The sequence below is a fragment of the Eucyclogobius newberryi genome, unplaced genomic scaffold (assembly GCF_026437365.1).
Source record: "Eucyclogobius newberryi isolate DKJ021-1_F unplaced genomic scaffold, fEucNew1.0.hap1 SCAF_4, whole genome shotgun sequence".
Classification (NCBI taxonomy): domain Eukaryota; kingdom Metazoa; phylum Chordata; class Actinopteri; order Gobiiformes; family Gobiidae; genus Eucyclogobius; species Eucyclogobius newberryi.
The window spans coordinates 31,606,812-31,633,640 of record NW_027316056.1 but is presented as its reverse complement, the minus strand read 5'-3'; the positions used below and the strand labels follow the sequence as shown (position 1 = coordinate 31,633,640).

The window sequence follows — 26,829 nt, the reverse complement described above, 5'->3', positions numbered from 1 at the left end:
AACGTTGCGCGTATCCATTAGTCCACGTAATCGAAGTATATGTTCTCCGGTCGTAGACGAAGCTCGCCGTTGGTATCGCCTGGACCCGGCTGACTTTACATGACTGTACTTTACTGACTGTACATGTGACTTTACTGACTGTACATATCACACAGCACAAAGCGTGCCTCGCGGAGTCCACGGGGTAAAATTGTGTCAGGCTCGAGTGTGGCCTTCGTTTGTCTCCCACGCTCCCGAACAAAGATTGTACTCATGAATAAAGCCCAATATCTGCTCCTATCTGCGACATCAGCCCGACTCCCCACAACTTCGCCCTCTGACGAACTCCCACGTTGTTTATATCTAAATACTCATTCAGCTGCGCTAGCACTAGTCCTCTCTTGAACTGTCGTCTTTAACCAAACAAAAGAAGCAATTAGTGTGGCAATTATACACAATTATAGCCTAGTGTTTTGGCTACTAGTGCTCACTTGCCTGAAAAGTCTTTGTTTTAGGTTAGGATAGGTGTCTTTATTCGTAGCCTTGCGTAAATTAGTTTGCAATGATTGAGAGACATCACGCGTACGTGCACACAGTATAAAAGCACAGACATTAAATTAAATTTAATACATTTAAAAATCACGAGTGTGATGTATTGTTTTTGATTAATAAATGGGCATCATATCTAAGGGGGGGTACTTAGAACTTCCAAATAAAGTGGGCTGATTATTTATTATTATTATTATTTGGAAGTTCACGTCATACGTTTTTTCCATTCCATCACTTTTAGTCAAGTCTTTTTGAAATCGTTCATTTTCTTTCATTTCCATCGTGTAACATACTCAGTTACTTTCTGCCAGACAAATTAAAGTTAAATGTGACAAAACGTCCAGACCATAAAAGTCACTTACGTTTAGGTTTATTTTTTGGATTCGGGATTGAACCAAAAATAAAACTGCCCGATTATTTTTCGGTTCTTCCGTTTACATTGTGACGATTATTACTAAACCAGTCTTACTGTCTTCTCTCTACTTTTTTGCCACTATCTTAAAACCTAACCTGCAATCAGCACAATAGATGCCGACGTTAATATCGCAAAGGGTTAGCGTTGGATTATGATGATTATGATTTAGTCCTCCTAGTTTAGCGTTGTCGACATGCTTTTAGATAGAGACCTGTCTATTTTGGACGTGGATGGGCATTTTCGAGTGCAGGGACGGCCTTTTTATTAAGTCTTAGAAAAAAAGCGTATTTTATCATTAAATTGGGCCGTGAAGCATTTGACAATTGTCTGCCATTACAGTTTACTGTTTAAAAGTGAAAATTTGCATGCTGCGCGCTGATTGGTCGACAAAATTTGTGTGCTTGGCTCTGATTGGCTGCTGAGCCGTGGTCCGGAGAATGCCGAAGCTACTTGTTTTTTCGCCTAGTCGGCCCCGTATTTTGTCCGGGGTGTTTTCAAATATCTAAAAGCCTGGTTTAGCCTTTATTGCATCTATTGCATTTGTTATCTCAATCATAACACTAACAACTTTAATTCTGACACGCTCATTGCTATTTCCCATGGTAACAAAGGCTACTTGTAAGTCCAAGGCTTTTTGTGGCAGACGTTTATCGCAGATTCCTCCATTTCCCGCTACACTGTTGTTGTACAATCACCAGTGTTTCCTCCTTGATTTGCATAACACTGCTGTAAATGTCGACTCATTCTTTCCAAAGCGAAGTTACGACGCTTTGTTTTTGAGTGTTCGGACTAAACAAAAGGTGAAATTAACCTGCCCCGTTTGTATTTATTTATTTATTTATTTGTCTATGGGAGTTTTTATTTATTTATAGGAGATCTTCTAGTGAAAGTGTTTTTCAGACTTCCTATAAGTGATCTGTTCTTCTGTATCTACCTCTGTATCTTCCTGCGTTGCACCAATGAAATTTCCCCGTGTGGGACAATAAAGGAATATCTTATCTTATATTCGCCGAGAGACTTGTATAAACGTTACGCTCGTGGTTCTTGTCTGCCTGCCAAGTCTCAGTGCTGCTGCCTCGAGAAAACGTGGGTCAGTTTGTCGCTAAAAGAAACATGACGTCGCAGGCTGAAGTTGTGACATTTCCCTATCGACGTCACGTGCACCGTAAATGAGTCAGTCTTTTTACATTTGGTGTGGTGCGTGTGTTGTGAGGGAAGGTCACCTCAGAGCGATGACATACAGGAAGTACTCCGCGCCTGCTGATGTCAAGCCAGGTCAGGGGATTGTTTTCTGTGACATACCGTCGTCGTGAAATACAAAAATGATTCTTCAAAATAAATTCCAAGTTCCACAACAAGTAAAGAAGGAGCATCATTTTATGTGTAACGCCATTATTTTTAGATGTCCGGAGATATCCTGCGGTGTGACGTAACCGTAACATTGCAAAGTTAAAACAATGTATCTACAAATAGTTTTTTCCTTCATTCAGAATGATGTCTGTCTTATTAAATAGAACTGTAAGACCACAGGAAGTTGTTCAGAAAAGACTAATATTAATAATGATACTGATGATGTCTTGTTGATGATGATTTGACAACGATGATGATTCAATGACTATGAGGATTTGATGATGATTTGATGATGATAATGATGATTTTATGATGAGGATTTGACGATGATGATTTGATGATGATTTGATGATGATTTGAAGATGATTTGATGATGATAATGATGATTTTATGATGAGGATTTGACGATGAGGATTTGACCATGATGATGATTCGATGACTATGAGGATTTGATGATGATTTGATGATGATTTGATGATGATTTGATGATGATTTGAAGATGATTTGATGATGATAATGATGATTTTATGATGAGGATTTGACGATGAGGATTTGACCATGATGATGATTCGATGACTATGATGATTTGATGATGATTTGATGATGATTTGATGATGATGTGATTATGATGATTTGACGATGATATAATAATGATAAAAATAATTTGATTGTAATAATAATAATAATTTAATGATAATAATAATAATAATAAATATAGCCGCAAGCGGCAATGATTGGCCCTCGCCACGCCGCAAGAGGAGGGGGCGCTAACGCGCCCCAATTGTCCTTTTATTACATCTCCTGCTGAATCTGTGACGCTGTCACATCTTCCACCCTTTGTTTTACCATTCAAAAAGCAATTTGAATTCTTAGCAAAATGTGCGGCTTAGCCGCACAGAGACCGTGACTCTTTGAATACAAATGTGTATAACTTTTACCCCTGAAGATGAGTCTCACCAAATTTCAGGTTAATATGTCTAACACCCGAGGAGGAGTTCGTGAAAGTATAAAGTATAAGCATGTTCTGGCAATTTCCCCTTTGGAATAACATGGGAGGTTTCGATCATTGTTGGCAAAGTCGTAACAATTATGACATGGGTCTCATTGACTTTTTTGATGGGGATGCCAAAATTGAGTTGTGTGTCAAATTTCATATAATTTCACAAAACTAAATATTTAACCTCCATGTAAAATCCGTAGGGGTCGCTGTGGCGCCAAATTAATTAATTTCACTTCAAGTAGGTTTAGGGCAAAGAGTTTAACAACTGATTCTAATTTGACGCAATTCGGACTTTATCTGCGCAAACGGCAGCAAATTTTAAATTTGTGAAATTTCGGAAATTCTAGCTACAGTTTGCGGCTTCGCCGCACAGAGACCGTGACAGGTATCAATGTAATATGAATAACTTTTGATGTCCCCACTCCTCAGTACCATTTTCACCAAATTTCAGCTTTTTAGGGCCAACGCCCTGGGAGGAGTTCGTAAAAGTACGACGTTTGGAAAAACTCCCGAGTCATGCTTAGCCATTTTTGAACCAATATGGCCGACATTTGGTTTGGCGGACGGCGTTGCCGTAATAATATGTTTTACTTCTCTTGTCACCATCTACCTCTGCGCCAAATTTCATGATTCTACGATCAGATTTTTTTTGGGTAATTTCCTATCTCTCAATGCATTTGTGGTAAATTTGGGGGCGCTGACGCGCCAATTTTTAAAATTTAAGAAAAGGGAGATGGCCAGAATGTAGAGAGGCACAATTTTTAGAGGTGTGTAAATTTTTGTGACTTTTCGTCAATGTTCACTGGGTGAAATGTAGGGGGGTTGGTCCCGAGAAGAAGAAAGCCGCATGTAGCTTTTACCCTTAAGCCCAGTGCTCTTCTTGGTGCATACAGTTTGACAGATGATCTCCTTGTTTTGTGTAATTAAAATATGTCACACTGCAGGACACCGCCTTAATTACAGCCTAAAACATATTTTTATTGTATATTTAAGTGTGTAGTTTTAGTAAAGATTGACTATGATATACTGTTTCTGACTCAAGGGCATATTTGTGTTTTTTGCTAAAAAAAGAAAGAAAATCCACACAAAACTATGATTAATTTATTATATAATGCAAAAATAAATCTAATGGGAAACTTTTATTTCAAGCTCGTGTTTTATGACAGACCTGTTCTGTTACACTACTGTTGACTTTAGATTTTTCTGATGACTCAAAAACGAATAAGCACAAAATGCAAAGTCACATATTCCTAGTTTACGATCATTAAAATTAAAACGGTGTCGGTTGCATGCAGTTTATAACAATGTGATGGAAAGAACTGACTGGCTGCAGCGGTCAGGTCTCTAACAAAAGACACACTAATAAACAAAGTGGCACTCTGATAAATTAGACTGCCCATTATATTATCTGTACTTTCACTCTAATAAATGCTCTTATAGACTCGATATACAGAGCGATAGACAAAGGAAACTTTTGTCATTAAAATCTAGAAAGTACATTTAATTTTTCTTTTAAGAGATTATTTTTCAATGCTGCTTTTGTAAAAATGATTTCCTTTATTTGTGTTATTTCATTTACAAAACATTAAGGCACAATTATTAGTATTTACCTTGTATCATACAGATTAAACAGTACAGCTACATTGGTCAGAAATAGGAATAAGTAAAAGATAATAGAAAGGAAATTAATAAAAATATAATTGTAATAATAGTAATAGTCATAATCATGATAATCATAATAACAAATCAGTACAATTCTAAGGGTTGCGTCAATTAATTTGTAATATAAAATGTGTTTTCGTAGCTCATTTGCAATTTTACATTTTATAGATTTTAATATTTAAATTTAAATGGGTGGGAACTAAAAATACTTGGATTTACAGTGTGTATGAAATTGATTATGGATGTTAATCAACAAATCATCCAATTTGTTTCCTAATGCGCGTCTTTTGATCCTTTCTGCTGTGCTAATTTAATAATAATTTATTTTTAAACTTATTTTTAGCAGTAGCATTTTTGTTCTATTGGAGTTCTAAAATAACTGGATTGTGCTGATAATTCCTGTTTGACTTTGAGCCAAAATATATCTTTCATTTAACCATATTATACTTTCACTTCTCCATTTGTTTTCCTTTTTGGTGGGCTGCTGGAGTTTGAGAGCAGCTCTCCTGCAGCCACAGTCCAATCCCTCACACTTCTGTGGTCTGTAAACCGCAGCAGGAAACTCTGCACTTCCTGCTTCCATAAACCAAAAAGAGCCCTCTTAATATTGCTCTACACCACATCAATATTATTTCAAAATCAGTTTCTGGCAGTGGGAACCGTTTTATGTGTCATTTTACTGCAAATGTATTGAGCTAGAATTTAAGCCTTAGTGGTGTTCTCTTGCTGTTGTACCAGGCTCCATCAGGGAGGAGCATCATGGGAAGAATGTGTGGCAGGCAGAGGAGGGCACTGTGAAGCTGTTTGGATACATTCAGCGTCAAGGTTTCATTTCATTGACACATCACAAAAAAAAACAACAAACACAGGATACTAAATCACAAATAAAGCAATAAAATTAACCAATACATTAAAACACATTTAAACATACAATATGAGATACAATTATGTAAAACAAGTGCATTGGCACTGAGGGTAGTAGTCCTTGACCAGTGCTTTAAACTCATCAAAAGGCATAAAATGATTTAATTTGAAAAGTCTCTGTGTTTTGTTCCACAGGAGTTGATGAAAGCCTTTTTTCCTGTCTCAGTGTTAACACGATGGGATTGTAAGATAAAAATGTCCTGAGACCTCAAACAGCAAATACTTGAACTAATGTGCAATAAACTGGATAAATAATCAGGCAAAATGCCAAGTAGAGCCTTATACACAAATAAAAGGCAGTGCTGTTGTAGCGCTTGTTTTATACAACAGAAGGCTAAAATAACGCCGCGTCTGTACAGGTCAGTGTTCATCTGCAGACTGAACCTGACACACGCCTCAGAGATGTCCACATGTTCTATTCTTTTGTAAGCTTATTGTACATTATATTTCAATAAAAAAAACTGGCAAACATCCTGTCATTTATCTAGGGGTGGGAATTTGTATATATTTTTTGAGTGTTTTTATCTCCATCTGACAGAAATGTGTTAAAACATTAAAGGGGGTCATAATAATTTTGTGTAAACTGCAGAAAATATGATAAACGATAATATTCAAACTACTGCCACTGACAGCGGAAGAGCACTCCCTCCCCCCACACAAGACATGTAATATCTTTAAAAAAGATCATACGTTGCAATGAATGAATAACACAATAAAACACATTTGTAATTAGCTGTTGATAAAGAGACATAAAGGTTATTTATTTCACTCTCAAGCACAAATCTCATGAAAACCCCCCCAAATAAAACGTCCCTTATAGTGAACTATGAGTCGATATATTGGATTAATCATTTGTAAAAGCTGGTAAGTGACCCATTATGTGTAAGAAACACTGTCTCCAGAACCATTTCACACTTTTCCTGCGACAAAAGTGAAACATCTTATTCTTACTCTGTTAGATCCAGCATCTATTTTTAACACTCCAAAAGCCTTCCTCGTCTCCTGCAGCTACAAGGCAAAAGTATTGTCACATAAATGAGCTCTTTGTTGTCTTTCTCGACTGTGTCCACATTAACATTTTCAGATTTATGCAGAAATACAATGCTCCAAATTGACCCGTGCTTTTAGTTTCTTTAGTTTTAATTTTTAAAAAATGTTTTTAATGTTTTTATTTATTATTATTATTATTATTTTTTTTAAAATGTTTTAATTTAATGTTTTTAGTTTTTATGTTTATGTCTTATATTATTTATTTTAAATTAATGACTGATACAACACGTGCGTTTGTTTATCAGCGCGACGGATCGGATCGCATCGCATCTCTCGTCTCCCGCAGATTTCTGTCTCTTCTGAGACAGCTCGAACTGTCTTTCTCCGTCTTAATTTTGTCCCGTACACTGAGGGTACTATCTTATGATAGATCCATACGCTTGGACACAGGGAAAAGTGCTGCTCTCCTGGGGACGAGCCGCACACGGCTGCAGGTGAGCGGTAGGTGAGTTTTATGATTGATACGTGGCAGGACTAATCGGCAGTCCACGCCAACGTCCCGTAATTTTTAAGACAACCTCCAATTATTTTTTTGTTCTTTTTCGTGAGCCAAACCCTCGATTGTTCAGAAGAACGTTTGAGGACGGTTTAATCTGCTGAGCCTGGCAAACGGCGCCCGACATAAAAAATTCTCCATTAATTTGCAAGTTCCCTCCAGAGTGACGTTATCTGGTTTTCTCAGACAAAATTGAATGAATAGAAATGAAGGGTTTGTCATTTCTGTCATGTCTGAGATTTTAATGCTTTGAATTAAGATATTCCTTTATTTGCCTTGTGTATGAATCGTGCTCTACAAATAAACCTTCCTTTCCTTGCCTTAAATAATCTCCAGCATGACAACAGCATTCTGCAGATATAATTAGAATTCCTGTTCTGCAAAACATCATCCTCCCCTTTCCTGGGCAAGATAGTGGCAGTAGTGCCAAAAATAGTTCTGTTATTTCCTGACGTGGCTTGAAAAAACCTTTGATTTGAGATTAACTCAAACGTTTGTAGTGTTAGGGTGGGTTAGGGTTACTTTGTGCGCTGGTCTGGTTCTGCCACGTCAGAGCGGGCAAAGGGTGTTTCCTCTCTGCGCCCTCACTCAGACCTTTGCCCTGTTCGACCCTGTTTGAGTCAAAGTACGTTTAAAAGAAGATGACGTAAATCTTCTGGCTGACCTTTTAAAGACGCGTGGGAGTTCTAGTGCGGTTTGTTTTTGGAATGATTGTATTTTCAGTTTTGAATAGGTGTAAAATAAGACGTGTCCACATTATTTCTCCTATATTTGCACTTTTTAGCGAATCGGATATTGGCCTTAAAGTGCCCCCTACAGGTCAGACGACTCGTTGAACTAAAATGCCGTTAAGATCAATATATTTTGAATCTAGCAAAGAATAGCTATATTTTCAGTTTTATAATTTCACTTCCTGTTTGTAATTTATGACATCACACGAGGAAATTACTAACAAAACTCCTAATTTCACATTTTTTTCCTATTTGACAAATACAAATATAAGAGTGACTTCATTTTGTTCAATTAATGTTTAGTGAGTTAAAAAAGTTGGTTTTTTTGTGTAAATTATGCATAAACTTTGACTCCCTAGTGTGACGTCACTTCAGTCATTTTCTACACATTTTTTCTACGTTTTCTTCACAAATACCTGCTCGATTGGTGTAAAACTATAATTTATATGTACAACAGGTACAAATACACCAAATAAAGTCAAAATAAGACAGACGGACATCCAGCAAATTGTTGAAGTCGGAATGGAACTCTCATTGAGCCTGGCACATGGAGCTAAATGCTAAGCGTGCGTTCTTATGGGCAATATCCTGCACGCACCTCAATCATGAGCAGTATATAGCTTGAAATTAAACTCCATGAAGATGTTCTGCACCCAATAAGCTTTACTCAATCTTTATTTGAAGTAGATCCGCCGCTTATTTACAGAGTTACGAGCACAAACCAAATATATCTCTGGATTTAGTTCCAATCAATACATCATATATATATATATATATATATATATATATATATATATATATATATATATATATATATATATATATATATATATATATATATATATATATATATATATATATATATATATATATATATATATATATATATATATATATATATATATATATATATATCTCAAGACTTGCCTACTCTGCATGTTTTTTCTTCTTGGATGGACCATAATATCCATACAGCCCTTTGCTCTAAAGTTTCAGCATGAACTATAATGCAAATAACCCTCGCTGTTACACGCTTATGTTATTATAATGTGTCATACGTTTGTGAGTCTTTTGTATTATAATGCTTGATCAACCCCCTGGTCTCAATGGAGATGCTGCTGCTTTGTCTAGAATATTCCACAGTATGGCATAAAACGAATCGCATCATCATGACAGAAATGTAAAATGTGTGTTCGTTGCCTACAAAGGTCTTGGCTAAAGTATCCAGTTCGGCCATGTTTTACCGCGGGCGAGGGCAGGGGGCACAATTACAAGTTTTGGGCGAGGAGGAGGAAAAGGAGGAGGAAAGAACAACTCCTCAGCCTAATATAGCCCACTCTCTGACAGACAGACAGGTGCCATGGCAACCCAGTGATCACTCTTCCACTAAGGATCACGCATCACAGATTTTTAATATTTGCGTTCGACTTAATCGCAACGCTTTCATCGGTCAATCTGTTCTACGTCCTGGCATCTCCTCTTGTGATGTCCTTAGCGTCTGGGGCGTTTGCTCCGCGGGGTTAGGTCATTAAACCCCGCCCCCCCGTTATCTCGAGCCTCGCCGATGGACGTTTCGCCGGACGAGCTGCCCGGTTAAAAAGAGATCCGGTTACAGGAGTTGTAGAGAAGTAGGGCGAGCGCGGGAGTGTGTGGTGGAAGCAGTGGTCCGCCGCAGTCTCAGGTCTGTGGTGGGCCGGTCCTCTTTGTCTCGTTATGAAAAGCACTGTAGAGCGCGTTGACCTTTCACTCAAATATCAAGCGGCTGTTTTGCTTTGGCTAAAATGCCATGATCGGAGCGTTTTTCTGCGGTTGTCATTAGAGAGAAGCGCGGCTGAATCTGCATCTTTATCACAGGAATTTAAATGTGTTAATTCTTTTGGAGTTTATGTGGACCAATGTTGGTAGTATTTTAATCAACATTATTGTTTTTGTGAGGGTTTGTAGCTAACAATGTCGCCCTTGTGTCAAATATTTTTATATTTAATTATTGTATGCCTTTTTAATGATTGACTGATTGATTTTAAAGCGCTGGTGCTCTTGTTTTGCATCATTTTTATCCCATATTGTATAAGTAAGGGTGTTATTATGAATTCTATTGCTTGTTTTAGTGAATGTTTTATTGCCGTTTTATTTGGATATCCTGTGTTTGTTTAATCTGTATTACGTTTTAACAGGGCGCTCACAAAAAAAAGTTGTTCTCATTGGGGTTTCCCTGTATAATTGAATACATAATTAGACACATAGACACATAGACACATAGTTAAATAAAACTGGTTATAGGGAAAGTATCTAGCGATCTCCAAACTGAAACACGTGGATCGATGCATCCCTAAAATCAACACTAATGTGAGTGATTGTTTAGAATTTTAGAATTTGAAAGGTTTATTTTTTTTGCAGTATGCGGGTGTTAATCAGGACTTCTTTAGCAGTCTTAAATTATAGCCATCATTTGTGACTGTTTAGTCATCATTGAAATGTTTGACAAAAAAAAGACCCAATGATTCAGTTTAAAACTGGTGCTCAGAACAATGACTAAACATGACAAGTTGTGACTTGCCAATAATTGACTGAAACTGTCAATTAGATCGGTTGTTTCTCGATGTAATATCAGGACATGGCTTTATAACTGACAGTTACTCATGATTTCTTATGTTATTTAAATGAAGGCGTGTGTTTTTCATGTTTTACCTGATTGTGTGTCTCGAGGAATAACTTTGGGATTATTGATCTTTTGCTGAAAAACTTGCTTGCCTCCCTAATGTGGTTATATCAGTTAGTTTGTCATGATTAGATGTTTTATTGACCTCCTCGAGGGTTTGGCCGTCTCCCTCAAACTGATCTTATCATGTCTCTGTCCGATGTGCAGCAGGTGTATAAACTCATGCCTCATCATGTCGTTGGGTTTGCTCTGTCTGTCGCTGTGGGCCTGAGCTGGTCCGTCACTCGGCCATGATTAATTCAGATCAGCCTGGAGGGAGGATCTGGTGTCTGCTGCATAGAAGCACTGACTTCAGACCAGCTGGAGGAGTGTGCTCTCTCTGGCCTTACACCTGCTCCTAACGGCCCACGGCACTGGTCAAACCAGAAACACTTAGTGTTCTCACCGTAATCTCAGTTTGATTTGGCCATATCCCACTACTTATACACGATATATACCCACATTTTCTGGACTATAAGTTGCACCAGAGTATAAGTCGCACCAGCCAAAAAATGCATAATAGAGATGAAAAAAACATATATAAGTCGCACTGGAGTATGAAATGCAGTTGCAAGTGTCAAAATAACAAATAATATCACATAAGTCACTCCGGGATATAAGTATAAGTTTATAAGTATAAATATAAGTGGCAAAAAGTGTTTTTTTGTATTTGTATTTTCCTGTTTTTTAATTGATGACATCACACTAGGAAATTACCCAGCAAACACTGAGAATTTCTTGACAAATTAAAATATATATAATAATAATATGAGCGTACCTTTTATTTTGTTAAATTATGCTTAGAATGTAAAAAAAGTTGTTTCTTTTGTGTAATTTATGCACACACTTTGTCTGGAGTGATAGTCCCTAGATAGTCCCTGTCATTTTGTACAGATTTTTCTGACTTTTCTGCACAAATACCTGCTCGATTGGTGTAAAACTATCATTCAAATGTACAAGACATACATATATAAACCAAAATACCAAATAAAGTCAAAGTCAAACAATCGCATATTGCACGTATCATTCATCCATCCAGCGCGACCCTCGTGGTTTCCCGGCGCCCCGGCCAGTGGACTCTGATGGACGAGTGACTTTCCTCCTCTGTCAGAGCCATAAATCACGAGCTCCGCTGTGGCAAAAGTGGCACCAACTTCCATTAGCGCCGGCTGCAATCGGAGCCACGTGACGGCCAGTTAATGCCAGTTAGTCCTCAAGAGACGAGACCAGTTAGCTTTATGTCAAACGGCTTTAAAGGCTGAAAAAAACGATATACCGTATTTTCCGGACTATAAGTCGCTTTGTTCATAGTTTGGCCGTGGCGACTTCTACTCCAATTAGACTTGTATGTGATATTTTTAACTCGTTCTTATCACACTGGCAACCGCATTTCCACATTTTGGGGTAAAACTGATGCTTTGGTAAACTTGTTAGCATGTTCTTTATGCTATAGTTATCTGAATAACTGTTAATATGTTACGTTAACATACCAGACACTTACCACAGTTTTGTCTGTGCGTCATGTAGCTGAAGGTGTTACCGTTAGCATACGTACACCTATTCACCATGTTCTCTAATCTAATATTATTTTAAATTGCATTTCTTGGATTTTATCAAATACATTTCCCCAAAAAATGCTATTCATATATTTATTTCTTCTTCTCTATTATGCATTTTTTGGCTGGTGCGACTTATACTGTTATCTGTTCTTTTCCTCTGTATCTACCTCTGTATCTACCTGCGTTGCAACAATGAAATTTCCCCATGTGTGGACAATAAAGGATTATCCTATTTTATACTCCGGAAACTACAGTAAATGTGACGAGCGTGAAAAGGGTGATACCGTCTGTGAAGTCAAAACGCCACTTGCCAATTAGGATATCACTGTAGCAAATTAATTAATTCGATGTTACAAGTTTTGTTTGACGAGAAAATGAATGACTTGCAGTGACCGGTTCTCGTGTTTGTGCCGCCGAGCTCTTGAACCAATATTTGCACATGGCTCAGCAGCTGCCCTCGCACGCTTCAGGGGCGGAGCAAACACCGGACCCCTTTGTTTTGACCCTTTGTTTTGTTTTAAAGGTTTTTCCTGCGTAAAGGGAATAAAACAAACGTACATTTAATGAGAGCAATGTGAAACCTCCTGCTGTATTTGACACACTTAGATGTTAGAAGAAGAATGCTTTTCGACTTTTTACCGTAATTTCCGGACTATAAGTTTTTTCATAGTTTTGCCCCGGGTGCGACTTATACTTATATTTATACTTACATACTTATACTCCTGAGCTACTTCTATGTGATTGTATTTGTTATTTTCACACATTTGCAACCTTATTTCATACTCCTGTGCAACTTATACTCCAGAAACTACGGTAATCAAATTTTCTTCGTCTTCTTTCACGGATGTTGATTAACTGCTTAGGCATATATTGTTATGATCATATCTGCCGCTAATCTACGTTTATCATTCATTTTTCGCGTCCTCTCCTCGCTCCTCCTCATGATATTAATGTGACACGAGCTCTGCTGTTTTCTCTTCTCTGTAATGGCAGAGGGCAATAATAAAAATGTCATGGCAACTATTAAGGTGTGACAAACTGACATTTATGGGAGGTACAATATTAGTGCCAGATACAAAGTACATGCTCCTCTCTGCTCCTCTCTGCCACACTCTGCTCCTCTCTGCTCCTCTCTGCTACACTCTGCTACACTCTGCTCCTCTCTGCTCCACTCTGCTCCACTCTGCTACACTCTGCTACACTCTGCTCCTCTCTGCTCCTCTCTGCTACACTCTGCTCCACTCTGCTCCTCTCTGCTCCACTCTGCTCCACTCTGCTACACTCTGCTACACTCTGCTCCTCTCTGCTACACTCTGCTCCACTCTGCTCCTCTCTGCTACACTCTGCTACACTCTGCTCCACTTTGCTCCTCTCTGCTCCACTCTGCTACACTCTGCTCCTCTCTGCTCCACTCTGCTACACTCTGCTCCTCTCTGCTCCTCTCTACTCCTCTCTGCTACACTCTGCTCCTCTCTGCTACACTCTGCTCCTCTCTGCTACACTCTGCTCCTCTCTGCCACACTCTGCTCCTCTCTGCTACACTCTGCTCCTCTCTGCTACACTCTGCTCCTCTCTGCCACACTCTGCTCCTCTCTGCTACACTCTGCTCCTCTCTGCTACACTCTGTTCCTCTCTGCTTCACTCTGCTCCTCTCTGCTTCACTCTGCTCCTCTCTGTTACACTCTGCTCCTCTCTGCCACACTCTGCGCCTCTCTGCTCCTCTCTGCCACACTCTGCTCCTCTCTGCTACACTCTGCTCCTCTCTGCTACACTCTGCTCCTCTCTGCTCCTCTCTGCCACACTCTGCCACACTCTGCTCCTCTCTGCTCCTCTCTGCTCCTCTCTGCTCCTCTCTGCTCCTCTCTGCTACACTCTGCTTCACTCTGCTCCTCTCTGCTTCACTCTGCTCCTCTCTGTTACACTCTGCTCCTCTCTGCCACACTCTGCTCCTCTCTGCTCCTCTCTGCTACACTCTGCTCCTCTCTGCCACACTCTGCTCCTCTCTGCTCCTCTCTGCTCCTCTCTGCTCCTCTCTGCTACACTCTGCTACACTCTGCTACACTCTGCTCCTCTCTGCTACACTCTGCTCCTCTCTGCCACACTCTGCTCCTCTCTGCTCCTCTCTGTTACACTCTGCTCCTCTATACAGCACTTAACCTCAAATATTTATATCGCTATCAGCAAATACTGCAATAACGGCTGATAAAAATCCATATTGAACCATCTTTAGTGATTTTTGGCATCAGAATAAGCGTCCCTTAACATCAGTAATATGTCTGTATGCAGTTGTGTCAGTATTTCGTACATTCCGACATGTTATTCGTCCCGTAGATTTCTTTGGGATCCTTTCTGACTTGTTAATGTCTAACTTTGCTCCTGTCGATTGTCGTCTCGGCCGCTTTAGGCGCATTCACCCGCGTCTCGGACAAACGGTCTGGCCCAGAGGAGCCTTGTCTTTTCCCTTGACCTTTGAAGCTTTCGGACAGCCGCGGGTCGGATGAATAATTTATCATCTGCTTAATAGGCCTCACATACGCCCCCAAGTGATAGATATATATACGAATCCTTTGAGCCTTTCTTTTTACGCCTGTGGATTTCATTAAAGTGTGATATTGTCGTCGTATATCAACTTGCCGCCGAGTAATGCCCACCGTGAACAGAACTGAGAGCAAAAGTGAACAAACACGCTTAGTTGTTGTGATTACGGGAGCTCAGCTAACTAGCTTCATTGTCACTCTTCAAGTTCACTTCACGCTTTATTGTCTGTAATCTGAGAATGTGATTTGAGGACTTGAGAGAATTACAATGTTTCTTATACTGTGAGCGCTACATTTTCCATGCTCGAACTACAGTGCCTTCTTCTCCGCAGGGACGGTCTGACATGATTTTGCCTCGCTGTTGTGTTTTAGGACTAGGGCTGCAGCAATAATCAACTATCACCATTTTTTTAATAGTATTTTTTTTTTAATTAGCAATTTTTTTCTAAGTTATCAGGTTTTTTATTATTATACTTCTGTGCCTAATCAGTTTTTGTACCTAATCTTTGTTGCAACCATGGACTAATCGACTATTAGTCCTATTTCTATCATTACCATGACTATACAAACTCTAAAACACGTACAAAAAGACATTTTTAATATAGCAACTGTAAAATAAGGTAAAAAAGAATAAACATTTCTGATTTTTATCAATAAAACACTATTTGTTCATTATTGCTCATCATTATTTGACTTCAGTCATCAAATTTTGTTGTTGATAATATATTTAAAAAGTCTCAATGTGGAACAGTAATGTAATTTGACAAGTTGACCAAATTAAAAATAATTGCCAAAAAAACTCCAATCAGGAATTTTGAGACTATCGCAAAGCCCACGGGCATTTTTTTCTCCTCCAATTAGTTTGTAAACGTTTTGTTTACCTTTTCTTTTTGTTAAGTTTGAAACATAGAATGGACACAAAATGGAACCAGAGAGCTGAATTAAAAATAAAATCCCAAATAGACACCAACTACAAAACAAAGAAAACACAATCTTGACACAGATAAATTAAATACAAATAAACTTTTCACTTATTCTCACGGAACAATTACAAAATCTACATGGGAATAATACAATGTGTCACAGCCTCCTGTTCAGCTTCATTGATCTTTTATTTTTTATTATCTGTCTATTCTCTCCATTTGAGCGAACTAACTAATGTGTTTAAAAAGACACAGCTGAGGAGCAACTGGGAATAACTCACAAGCTTACACAGACTGCGGACGCTTAGAAACAAATATAGGAACTAAATATGAAGTCATTTTTCATTTCCAGACCAACAAATGTACCCATGATACAGGGTGCTTTATACGTTCTATTTTGACCCGTTTTTATCTTTGTCCTGCAGTTGGTCGGCGGCCAGTTCGACCTGGAAATGAACTTCATCATCCAGGAGCCAGAGAGCATGGTGTGCATGGTGGAGCTGCTGGACCAGTGCGAGCCCACATGCCAGGCCGAGGTCTGGAGCATCTTCACCGCCATCCTCAAGAAGAGCGTCCGCAACCTGCAGGTCTGCACGCAAGTGGGGCTCATCCAACTGGTGCTGGACCGGATCGCCACCACCGACAGCATGATCGCAGGTACTACCTCCACCCTCCACCCTCCACCCTCCACCCTCCACCCTCCAGAGACAGAGACAGAGACAGAGACAGAGACAGAGACAGAGACAGAGACAGAGACAGAGACAGAGACAGAGACAGAGACAGAGACAGAGACAGAGACAGAGACAGAGACAGAGACAGAGACAGAGACAGAGACAGAGACAGAGACAATTTCTGACTTTATTTGGTGTATTCATATCTGTTGTGAATGCAAATACCGGTAATTGTTTTACACCAATTGAGTAGCAGTTTGTGGAGAAAACAATCTGTGCTGTAGAAAGAAGTTTATGCATGATTTACACAAAAGACACTCATCTTTTGACCCTCTAAACATGAATCCAACCAAAAAAAAGTTGCTCTCATATATTTTTGTTAGTCACATATTAAAAAAGTGTCATTAGATGAGTTTTGGCCCAGTGTTTGCTGGGTAATTTCCTAATGTTATGTCATCGATTACAAACAGGAAGTAAAATTATAAACTTAAAAATTGAGCCATTCTTGGATACAGTTTCTTTGTTTTTAGCAAAGTTTTTAATCTATTTATCTTGGCTGCGTTTTAGTTGACTGAGTCGTGCGACCTGTAGGGGGCACTATCCTTACTAAACCCATAGGTGAGACCGCCATATATGCAGACGCTAAACAAAGGTCGTTTTTTAACTTCTCAATATTTTAAAACATGTTTCTACCAGTCTCATAAATCACCGTCCTCTCTCCTCTAGTCTTAAATTGGTCTTCTACAATCTGAGATAATAACTTTGACGAATTGTAGGAGGAGCCTAAGATATCCAAATGTACGATCCACAAACGTTTTATCATTTCGTTGGGATTTGCTCCACAAAACTTGCCATAATAATCTTGTGGCTTTACGTTCTTCCAACTGGCGACTGTTTCTTGTGCCAGAGAAGACGTTAAACTTTGTGCCAGACAGAATTATCTGTCTGGCACAACCATAAAACTGATAACAAATCTGAAATCTGACAGCAAATTGTGCCGTAGAATTCCGCTCTTAAAAAAAAAAAAACTACCGGCATTTTGGTATCATAGTACGCAATCTCTCCTTAAACATCATTTAGGAACACGTTGTTATAAAGAAGAATTAAGAGCCTCTGTCTTTTCTTTGTGCAAATTGGAATGAAAAAACCCTGTGTGTTTTCAACGTGTTTCGACTCTGAACTTTTGCAAGACAGAACAGTAGCAAAGCCAGAGGGAGAAGGCAGTCGAGCGGAGTGGATGATGAAGACATTTGCTTGTGGCGATACTGTCTGAAGTCCTATTTACACAGAATAATTGAGCCTTATGCAATCATAGTTTCAAAAAATACATATGCTGCTAAATTGACTTGCTTTTAACCTCCTAAAATTGTGTTTTTTAACTAATATTGTTTGTGTGATTGGTTTTCTTAAGGTTATAGGGTGTGAAAAGTATGAACAAATCACATAAGTACAATACAATATAAATCACATAAATACAATGTAAATCACAAACACCATGTAAATCACAAACACAATATAAATTGCATAAACACAATATAATAAACACTATAAATCACAAACACAATATAAATCACAAACGCAAAATAAATCGCATAAACACAATATAATAAACACAATATAAATCACAAACACAATATAAATCACATAAACACAATTTAAATCACATAAACTGGACCAAAACATTTCCTGAACTGCTTTAGAATGATCTTGAGCTTTATCAGAACTAGTTTAAGACCAAATGGTAGCATAAAGAAAGTACTATTAAAATTATTCCGTATCGAGCTTAGCATCTTTAGCATTCTTAGAAAATGAGTTAGAAAATGTAACATGCACAGCACTAGTGAGGCACTGGCAAATCATACAATATCTTGAGTGAAACGGTTTTAACGTTTACATTTAGTTCAGAAAAAAACAAACGCTTTCTGTTAAAATAAATGTAAAATAAAGAAAATAAAGAAATGCATTAGCTCATGCCTTATATTTGTTGAACCATCTGGAAGCAACAGCCTGGGACGATCCCTGACAGTTTTGTTTCTCTTACTTGTTGCAACATTAGGCAAGTTTATTTTATTTTGGCGAGGCTTGTTTATTTGTAGAGCACATTTCATACACAAGGCAATTCAAAGTGCTTCACACAACAGGAAATCACAAAGAAATTACAGCCATCACAAAACAGTTTAAGACATGAAAGAGAAGAGTGCAAAGAAAAGCAAGTGACTTTAAATTTGTAGTTTTTTGTATCAATTTATCAGAATTTAACACAGTCTTTTCAAACACTGGACTAATTATGCTCCTTTCTACACTTAAATTGCCTGAATACAAAGCAGTCTCACATTTTTTCACTTTCAAAGATGAGTGGAAAAGTGAAAAAAAATGATTGCAAAGAAAGCACCATGCGTTAAAACATGAAATCCAAACGCTTTATCCCTTCCGCTTTTTGTCTCCTTTACGTGCTTTTGCAGACCTGTTGGTGGACATGCTGGGAGTCCTGGCCAGCTACAGCATCACAGTGAAGGAGTTAAAGCTCTTCTTCAGCAAGTTGCAAGGAGAAAAGGGCCAGTGGGTGAGTCCGTTATTATTTATTCCACGCTCTTCTGTCTGGGCAGTGGGTCGTCCGGGGCTAGACTTGAACCGCAGACTAATGCCCTTGTCCTGTTGTCAAGGTAAATCATTCTAACTGCTACTTGGCAACATAAAAACTATATTTATTACTGAGTGAAAGCCTGGCGTTAACATTTGGTGTATAATTTTTAGATCACAGAGGCGAGGCTATCATTTTCAAGTGCCACTATTCATTAATTTGTAATAGTAGGGCAGAGAACGTTGTGCGAGTGTGTCATAGAAAGTGAGAGATTGCAGTTTAATTAGATATGTTTTAGTTTTATTAAATTTGTTTTAATTTTATTCAATTTAATTTAATGTTATTTCATTTTATTCTTTTCTATTTAATTTTAATTTTTCTTTTTTCTTTCTTTATTTTTCTTTATTTATATTTGTATTATTTTTAATTCAATTTAATTCAATTTTATTCAATTTTATTCAATTTTATTTTATTTATTTTATTTATTTTATTTATTTTATTTATTTATTTTATTTATTTTATTTATTTTATTTATTTTATTTATTTTATTTATTTTATTTATTTTATTTATTTATCCATATTTTAAATCAAATACAGATTTATGGTACAATTTATAATGGATACATTGATGTATTACTATTGTTTGTATAGAGGTAGATAAGATTGAAAAAACTATTTACATTTTGACAATATTATGCAAATCCATTAGAGATTTGTTAAAATGTGACTTCTTTATGCCCTCATTTGAAAGCTTATGTTGCAAGTTTGTTTTATTTTCATGAGTCTATTTCGCTGCCTTTGAAATAGTTTTTATTATAGACCAGGGTGTCCAAACAAGAACTTTTTAATCTGGCTGTTTTTCTCACATTAACTTCATTTTGTCATTCAGAAAGTTCGATTCATTCATGAAGCTGCTCACAAACTATAGGAATAAATAATTGTGTTTGTTTTCTCAATAATTGTGAATAATCAATAAACTGTGTTGTTTTTCCCACAATAATCACTCACATTCAACATTGTGACATCCCTTCTCTCAAACAACCATTGCCATATTATCCTTATTATTATATATCGCCCACCAGAGGCAATATATTGAAATGAAGGGACTATTGAGGGTGTTATTGTTCAAATTACGTCTTTGATTTCATTGTATTTTATTTGTATATCATGTTAAATACATGTTCTGTTGTTTCTCAGCCTCGTCATGCAGTGAAGCTCCTGTCAGTGCTCAAGTACATGGCTCACAGAAATGGTCCAGACTCATTCTTCAGCTTCCCAGGCAAAAACGCTGCTGTGAGTGTACTATCTTTTGGATATTTACACATTTATATATATATTTATTTATTTTGAATGCGGCTTTAAGTCTTAATAACCTTCGATCTTCTCGTTTTAAGGCTATAGCCCTGCCGCCGATTGCAAAATGGCCGTATCAGAATGGTTTTACATTCCACACCTGGCTCCGCATGGATCCCCTCAACAACATAAACGTGGACAAAGATAAGCCCTATCTTTATTGGTACGTGCCTTTAGTGTGTTTTCAATTTCACGAGTCTCCGATGTGTCAAATGCAATCTAAAACGCTGCATGTGAAAGATGTGCAAACGCTACGCCACACAAGAGCTTTAAACGTTTATTTCTATGACATAAGTAAATGAAGCGCCTCGCTGTTTTTCCTTTTCTTTTTCATATATAATTAAGTTCTGTCAAAAATCTCATTCCCTCAACTGTCACTTGGATTGTGTTAAATGATAAGCAGCATTTCCGCAGAGCCGCTCAAGAGAATCTGCCATGAAAGAGTTCTGGTTCTTTTCAAACGGCTTAATTTAGAAAACGACACGCAGAGTGCCTCTTCTCTTTAGCACGTCCCAAATGATAGAAAACGTCTTTGAAAAACCATGTGCTCTCGGTCAGAACGACTTCAGAAAGTGGCAGCTTGACCCATTTGTAGATGTATAAAATGTAAAATATATATATAAAACAGGCGAGCCTTCTCAGAGTACGAATACGTGCTTATTTTCTTACTTTGAGCAATAAAAACACTAGCAATTGAATAAATGCTAGAGATGAGTTTAATGCAGTAACATCTCCGTGGAGACGAGCGACCTGATAGTGTCCTTACATGGGCCGGGTGGCAAACCTTCCCCTCATATTGATTATCAATCGTGAGTTTTGATTCAAATGTGTATGTATTGTTTTAATGAATACCAGAGCGTGAACCTCATATTCCTACATGCTTTTAGAAAGAGACCCGTCTTCCTGTATTTTTGACGGGGTATTTTAAAATGTGGACGGGCATTTTCAAGTGCAGGCCATTTTATTTATAAATCTTAGAGAAAAAGGGAATATTATCATTAAATTAGAGACTAGAGGACTGGGTGGGCATCACTGGCACTGGGTGGGCATCACTGGCACTGCCCTAAACTGGTTAAGGTCCTATCTGGAAGACAGGAAGTACTTTGTTGAAATTGGTAGCTGTGTCTCAGACCACATGACCCTGACCTGTGGAGTGCCCCAAGGGTCAGTCCTGGGTCCCCTTCTGTTCAACCTCTACATGCTGCCGTTGGGTCAGTTGATACGCAGTGAAAATGTGTCCTATCACAATTATGCAGACGACACTCAGATCTATGTTTCACTATCGGCAGGTGACTATGGACCAGTAGATTCACTCTGTCACTGCCTCCAACAGATCAGTGTGTGGATGCAAAACAACTTTCTCCAGCTGAACTCAGACAAGACTGAAATAATCATTTTTGGCCCACAGAAACAAAGAGAAAGTGTTAGCGGTCACCTCCAGAGTCTCGCTCTAAAACCTACAAACCAAATTAGAAATCTGGGGGTAATAATGGACTCAGACTTGAACTTTAATAGCCACGTCAAATCAATAACATCAGCAGCTTTTTACCATCTAAAAAACATTGCCAAAATCAAAAATATAGTGTCAAAACCAGATTTAGAGAGACTTATCCAAGCGTTTGTCTCCAGTAGATTAGACTACTGTAACGGCCTGCTCACTGGCCTCTCCAAACGAGCTGTAAAACAGCTGCAGTACATCCAGAACGCTGCTGCTCGGGTCCTGACTAGAACCAGGAAGTATGATCACATTAGTCCTGTTCTCAGGTCTCTGCACTGGCTCCCTGTGGCTCAGAGAATAGACTTTAAAGCAGCTCTGCTTGTGTACAAGTCTCTCCATGGCCTAGCACCAAAGTACATCTTGGATATGTTAGTGCCATATGAACCATCTCGGACTCTGAGGACCTCAGGGACCGGCCTCCTGCTGGTGCCCAGAGTCAGGACTAAACATGGGTAATCTGCGTTTCAGCTTTATGCAGCTAAAATCTGGAACAGTCTTCCTGAAGATGTGAGACAGGCTTCTACTCTGACAATGTTCAAATCTAAGCTAAAAACTGTTTTGTTTAGCTGCGCATATGACTAAAAGGATTTTTTCTTTGCACTCTTCTCTTTTGTTTGTGATTTTATTAGTTTAGAAAATCAGTTGGATTGATAATTTTTAATTTAGTTAATTTTATTGTATTTCTGTAATTTCTTTGTGATTTGAATGCATTTTTCCTGCTGTGAAGCACTTTGAATTGCCTTGTGTATGAAATGTGCTCTACAAATAAACTTGCCTTGCCTTGCCTTGCCTAAATTGGGCCTGGAAGCATTTGACAATAGTCCACCATGACAGTTTACTGTGAAAGGGAAAATTTGCATGCTGCGCGCTGATTGCTTTGTTCTGATTGGCTGTCGAGCCGTGGTCCGGAGAATGCCGAAGCGACTCGTTTTTTCGCCTAGTCGGCCCCCGGACAAAATGATTTGGACGGGGTGTTTTCAAATCCTATCTAAAAGCCTGTATTCTTACATGTATAAACAGGATATGAGCAGGACAGAACACCAGCAATTAGTTCAGTTAATTCCTCCAAATTCCAAGCTCTGCGCCCTACATGCCACTGAAAGAAGACAGGACTCAGTGGATACCCTTGTGTGCTTTTGGTGGCGGGAAAAAAGGGCCGTAACAAAGAAATGATTGACACGAAGGTCGCTAATGATCAAGGACTGGACTGACAATGTGACTGATGGAAAAAAATGACATGCAGACTTAATTTAGACTAAATAGGACTCTTATTTTGATTTAAATGTGCCGTGATTTTGTTTGTATTCATGTCTAGTTGATGACCACAGGTGTTTAATTTATTCTCTCTGAACGTTTTTGTGTTCTGTTCTTTTTGTGCTCTGTTTTATCTTTTGTTTAAAAAAAGAAAGCATACAGTACCGTAGACGACCTGATTAAACTGCACCATTGGATCAAGTTGTGTTCATTACTGAGCTCTATGTACCGTTGCTCTGTTTGAAAGTGGAACGAATCACAACTGCACAAATGTCTTACTGTTTTGAATTTTGGAACACTCCTTGGACCACTTGATAACTCTGTTTTTGTTTCTCGTTGTCGCCTTTGCAGCTTCCGCACCAGTAAAGGCCTCGGTTACTCTGCGCACTTTGTCGGCGGGTGTTTGATCGTGACCTCTCTGAAATCCAAGGGCAAAGGCTTCCAGCACTGTGTCAAGTACGACTTCAAACCACAAAAGGTACGCTACAAACGAGGAGGTGAGGCTAGCCGCTCGGACAGTGGCGCGCGTCCACAGTTTGTCACCTCACGACCACAAACGACACTAAATTGCACTTAAATAAACCATAACTTTTTCATGTGTCAAAGTCCAGACCTAAATCCAAACGAGAATCTGTGTCGAGATGTGAAAACTGCTGTTCACAAACTGCTCTCCATCAAATCTGCCTAAGCTCGATCTGTTTTGCAAAGAAGAATTTGAAAACTTGTTGCTGTAAATGCTGAGAAAAGCAAAGTATTGACTATAGAGGGACTGAATGCTTTGCACGCTTCACTTTTGTGTTGCTCTTCCTCATAAAATGCCAATGCAATTTTTTTCAAGTTTGTGGTCGTGACGTGACAGAATGTGGAAAAGTTTCACAGGTACGAATACAATATATTGCAACTACTGTATGTGGCTTCAGTCATGATCTATCGCCTGTGCTCCGACTAAATCCTGACCATAAATCTGAAGTGTTTCTCTCTAGAGATGGAGATTATCCAATATCCACAGTGTTAGGCAGACGCTGACAGATACTTTCTTAATTTTTTACTCTTGGCATCTTAAGTGGACTTTTATTGCTAAGAAAACAAGTAATGAATATTTTCAGAAGCAATACAGTGGAAATAAAATAATAAACTGAAATAAAGTGGATAAAAGCGTTGTTTTAGTCATTTTTTGAACGAATAAATCAATCTAGAATTTTTTATGTTCATGTTTATACATAAAAGTAACATTTTATTGGGTCATCATGGCTTGACTTGAGATGGGAAGTGAAGCGCCACCAGTTTAGAGCCTCTGCTGCGCTCCTTACAATAGTTATAATAGTTATAGTGGTGACGGGGGTTACGGTGGTGACGAGGGTTACGATGGTTACAGTATCACCAAGTTCCTATGTTTATGATTTTGTTCATTGACAATGGCAATAAACCGATTCTGATTAGTTACAGTAGTCGTTTCAGTAGTTACAGTCGTAGTTACAGTCGTCGTTAGTCTCAGTCATTTCAGTAGTTTGTCGTAGTTAGTCATAGTTACAGTGGTCGTTACAGTGGTCGTTACAGTCATAGTTACAGTCGTAGTTAGTCGTAGTTAGTCGTAGTTAGTCGTAGTTACAGTGGTCGTTACAGTGGTCGTTACAGTGGTCGTTAGAGTGGTCGTTAGAGTGGTCGTTAGTCGTAGTTACAGTTGTAGTTGCAGTGGTTGCAGTAATAGTTAGTCGTAGTTACAGTCGTAGTTAGTCCTAGTTGCAGTCCTAGTTACAGTCCTAGTTACAATCCTAGTTACAGTTGTTGTAGTAGTCGTTGCAGTGGTTACAGTCGTAGTTACAGTCGTAGTTGCAGTGGTTACAGTCGTAGTTGCAGTGGTTACAGTCGTAGTTGCAGTGGTTACAGTCGTAGTTGCTGTAGTTACAGTCGTCGTTACAGTCGTCTTTACAGTCCTAATTACAGTCCTAGTTACAGTCGTAGTTAGTCGTAGTTACAGTCGTAGTTACAGTCGTAGTTACAGTCGTAGTTACAGTCCTAATTACAGTCGTCGTTACAGTCGTCGTTACAGTCGTAGTTACAGTCGTGTCAGTCATGCGTGTCTCTGTCGTTTCAGTGGTACATGGTGTCTCTAGTGCACGTCTACAATCGCTGGAAGAACTGTGAACTCAGCTGCTTCGTGAATGGGGAACTGGCCTCCTTCGGGGACATCTCGTGGTTTGTCAACACTAGCGACGTAAGTACCGTTAAAGTCATCACATTTCCTTTTATAAACATGAAAGACGTGTGATTGAAGTCCAACGCTCGCTCCGTCTTCCAAACGGCATTGCTGATTTCTTGGCGTCCTGATCGTTGCAGACCTTTGACAAGTGTTTCCTGGGGTCGTCGGAGACCGCGGACGCCAACCGTGTCTTCTGTGGACAGATGGGGGCGGTCTATCTGTTTTCTGAAGCGCTCAGTGCGGCTCAGGTCCTAGCCATCTATCAACTCGGCCCTGGCTATCAGGTAGAGCGACGACTGAAATGATATGTCACAAATCACTATGAAACCATTAGGATGTGACAATATCCAGGTCCCAGGGTAGACTATTATCATATTATTGACATTGACATATTATACTAAAAATTTGTGTTGTAGCACAAGAGATTGAACATCAAAAACTGCACCTTACTGGCCAAATGTGCCAAACGTCCATAAAGATGCATCGGCAAAAACACAAGAACTAAAAAAGTAAACAAAAGATTAAGGCCGTATGTCTTTAGTCGTTTAGTCTATTAATCGTTATACATTATTATTATTATGTTATTACATTATAAGTGTTTATTAGAGCTGCAGAAAGGAGCAGGCATGGGGTGAATTATTTAAAGATTTGAGAATTAAATCTGCCTTTTTACAGGTAAATACACAATTTTCTATGAACTTTCTGCATAAATAGTTGTTTTTGGATGAACTCGTTTGCAGTGTGGGTCAGATCATAGAAACACTGAAACGTTTTTAAAAATGTAGTCAAATAATCGATCGGCAGTGCATGTCGTTTAGTTTACTACAGCCCAACAAAAGTGCAGATGAGCAGCTGGCTCAATACAGGTAATACCTTTATCACACTAGTGTCACAATACTTTTGAATAAACGGCGAGTTTGTATTTAACATCTTAACATTTCTGATAGAAACATTAGGCTTACTGAATAGTTGACTATAAAAAAAGGATTGTAGTCTTTTTTTTTTTTTTAACAAAGACTGCAGCATTATTAAATCAAAATGTCTTAAAAAATAAATAAATCAGCTTTTCATCAAAAATACAATTAAAAAGGCTTGTTTTAAAAAAAAAGAAAAAAAGCATTTTAAACAAAAAAAAATATTGTAAATTTAAAAAAAAGGATTCAAGTACTATTTTTAACAAAGACTGCAGCATTATAAAATGTAAAATGAAAATGTCAGAAAAAATAAAGAAATCTGCTTTTCATCAAAAATACAATAAAAAAGTATTGTAAATAAAAAACTGATTGCAAAAAAACAAACAAAAAAACGTATTGAATAAAAAAAGTATTGTAAATAAAAAAAATAAAATAAAAAAATGGTAGTCTTATTTTTTAACAAAGACTGCAGCATTATTAAATCA

At 38.3% G+C, this 26,829-nt stretch overlaps 1 protein-coding gene across 6 annotated transcripts in view; it reads left to right on the top strand.

Moving 5' to 3' along the window:
• The window catches only part of lrba (LPS-responsive vesicle trafficking, beach and anchor containing), a 282,434-nt gene that overhangs the window by 12,688 nt on the left and 242,917 nt on the right, over positions 1–26,829 (top strand). For all 6 annotated transcript variants that reach the window (XM_072463061.1, XM_072463065.1, XM_072463066.1 and 3 more), the window contains exons 2-8: positions 16,299–16,530; positions 19,007–19,107; positions 20,323–20,418; positions 20,520–20,641; positions 23,582–23,708; positions 25,326–25,445; positions 25,568–25,714. In XM_072463061.1, coding sequence (XP_072319162.1) covers positions 16,299–16,530; positions 19,007–19,107; positions 20,323–20,418; positions 20,520–20,641; positions 23,582–23,708; positions 25,326–25,445; positions 25,568–25,714 — 945 coding nt within the window. The remainder of the gene's footprint in view (positions 1–16,298; positions 16,531–19,006; positions 19,108–20,322; positions 20,419–20,519; positions 20,642–23,581; positions 23,709–25,325; positions 25,446–25,567; positions 25,715–26,829) is intronic.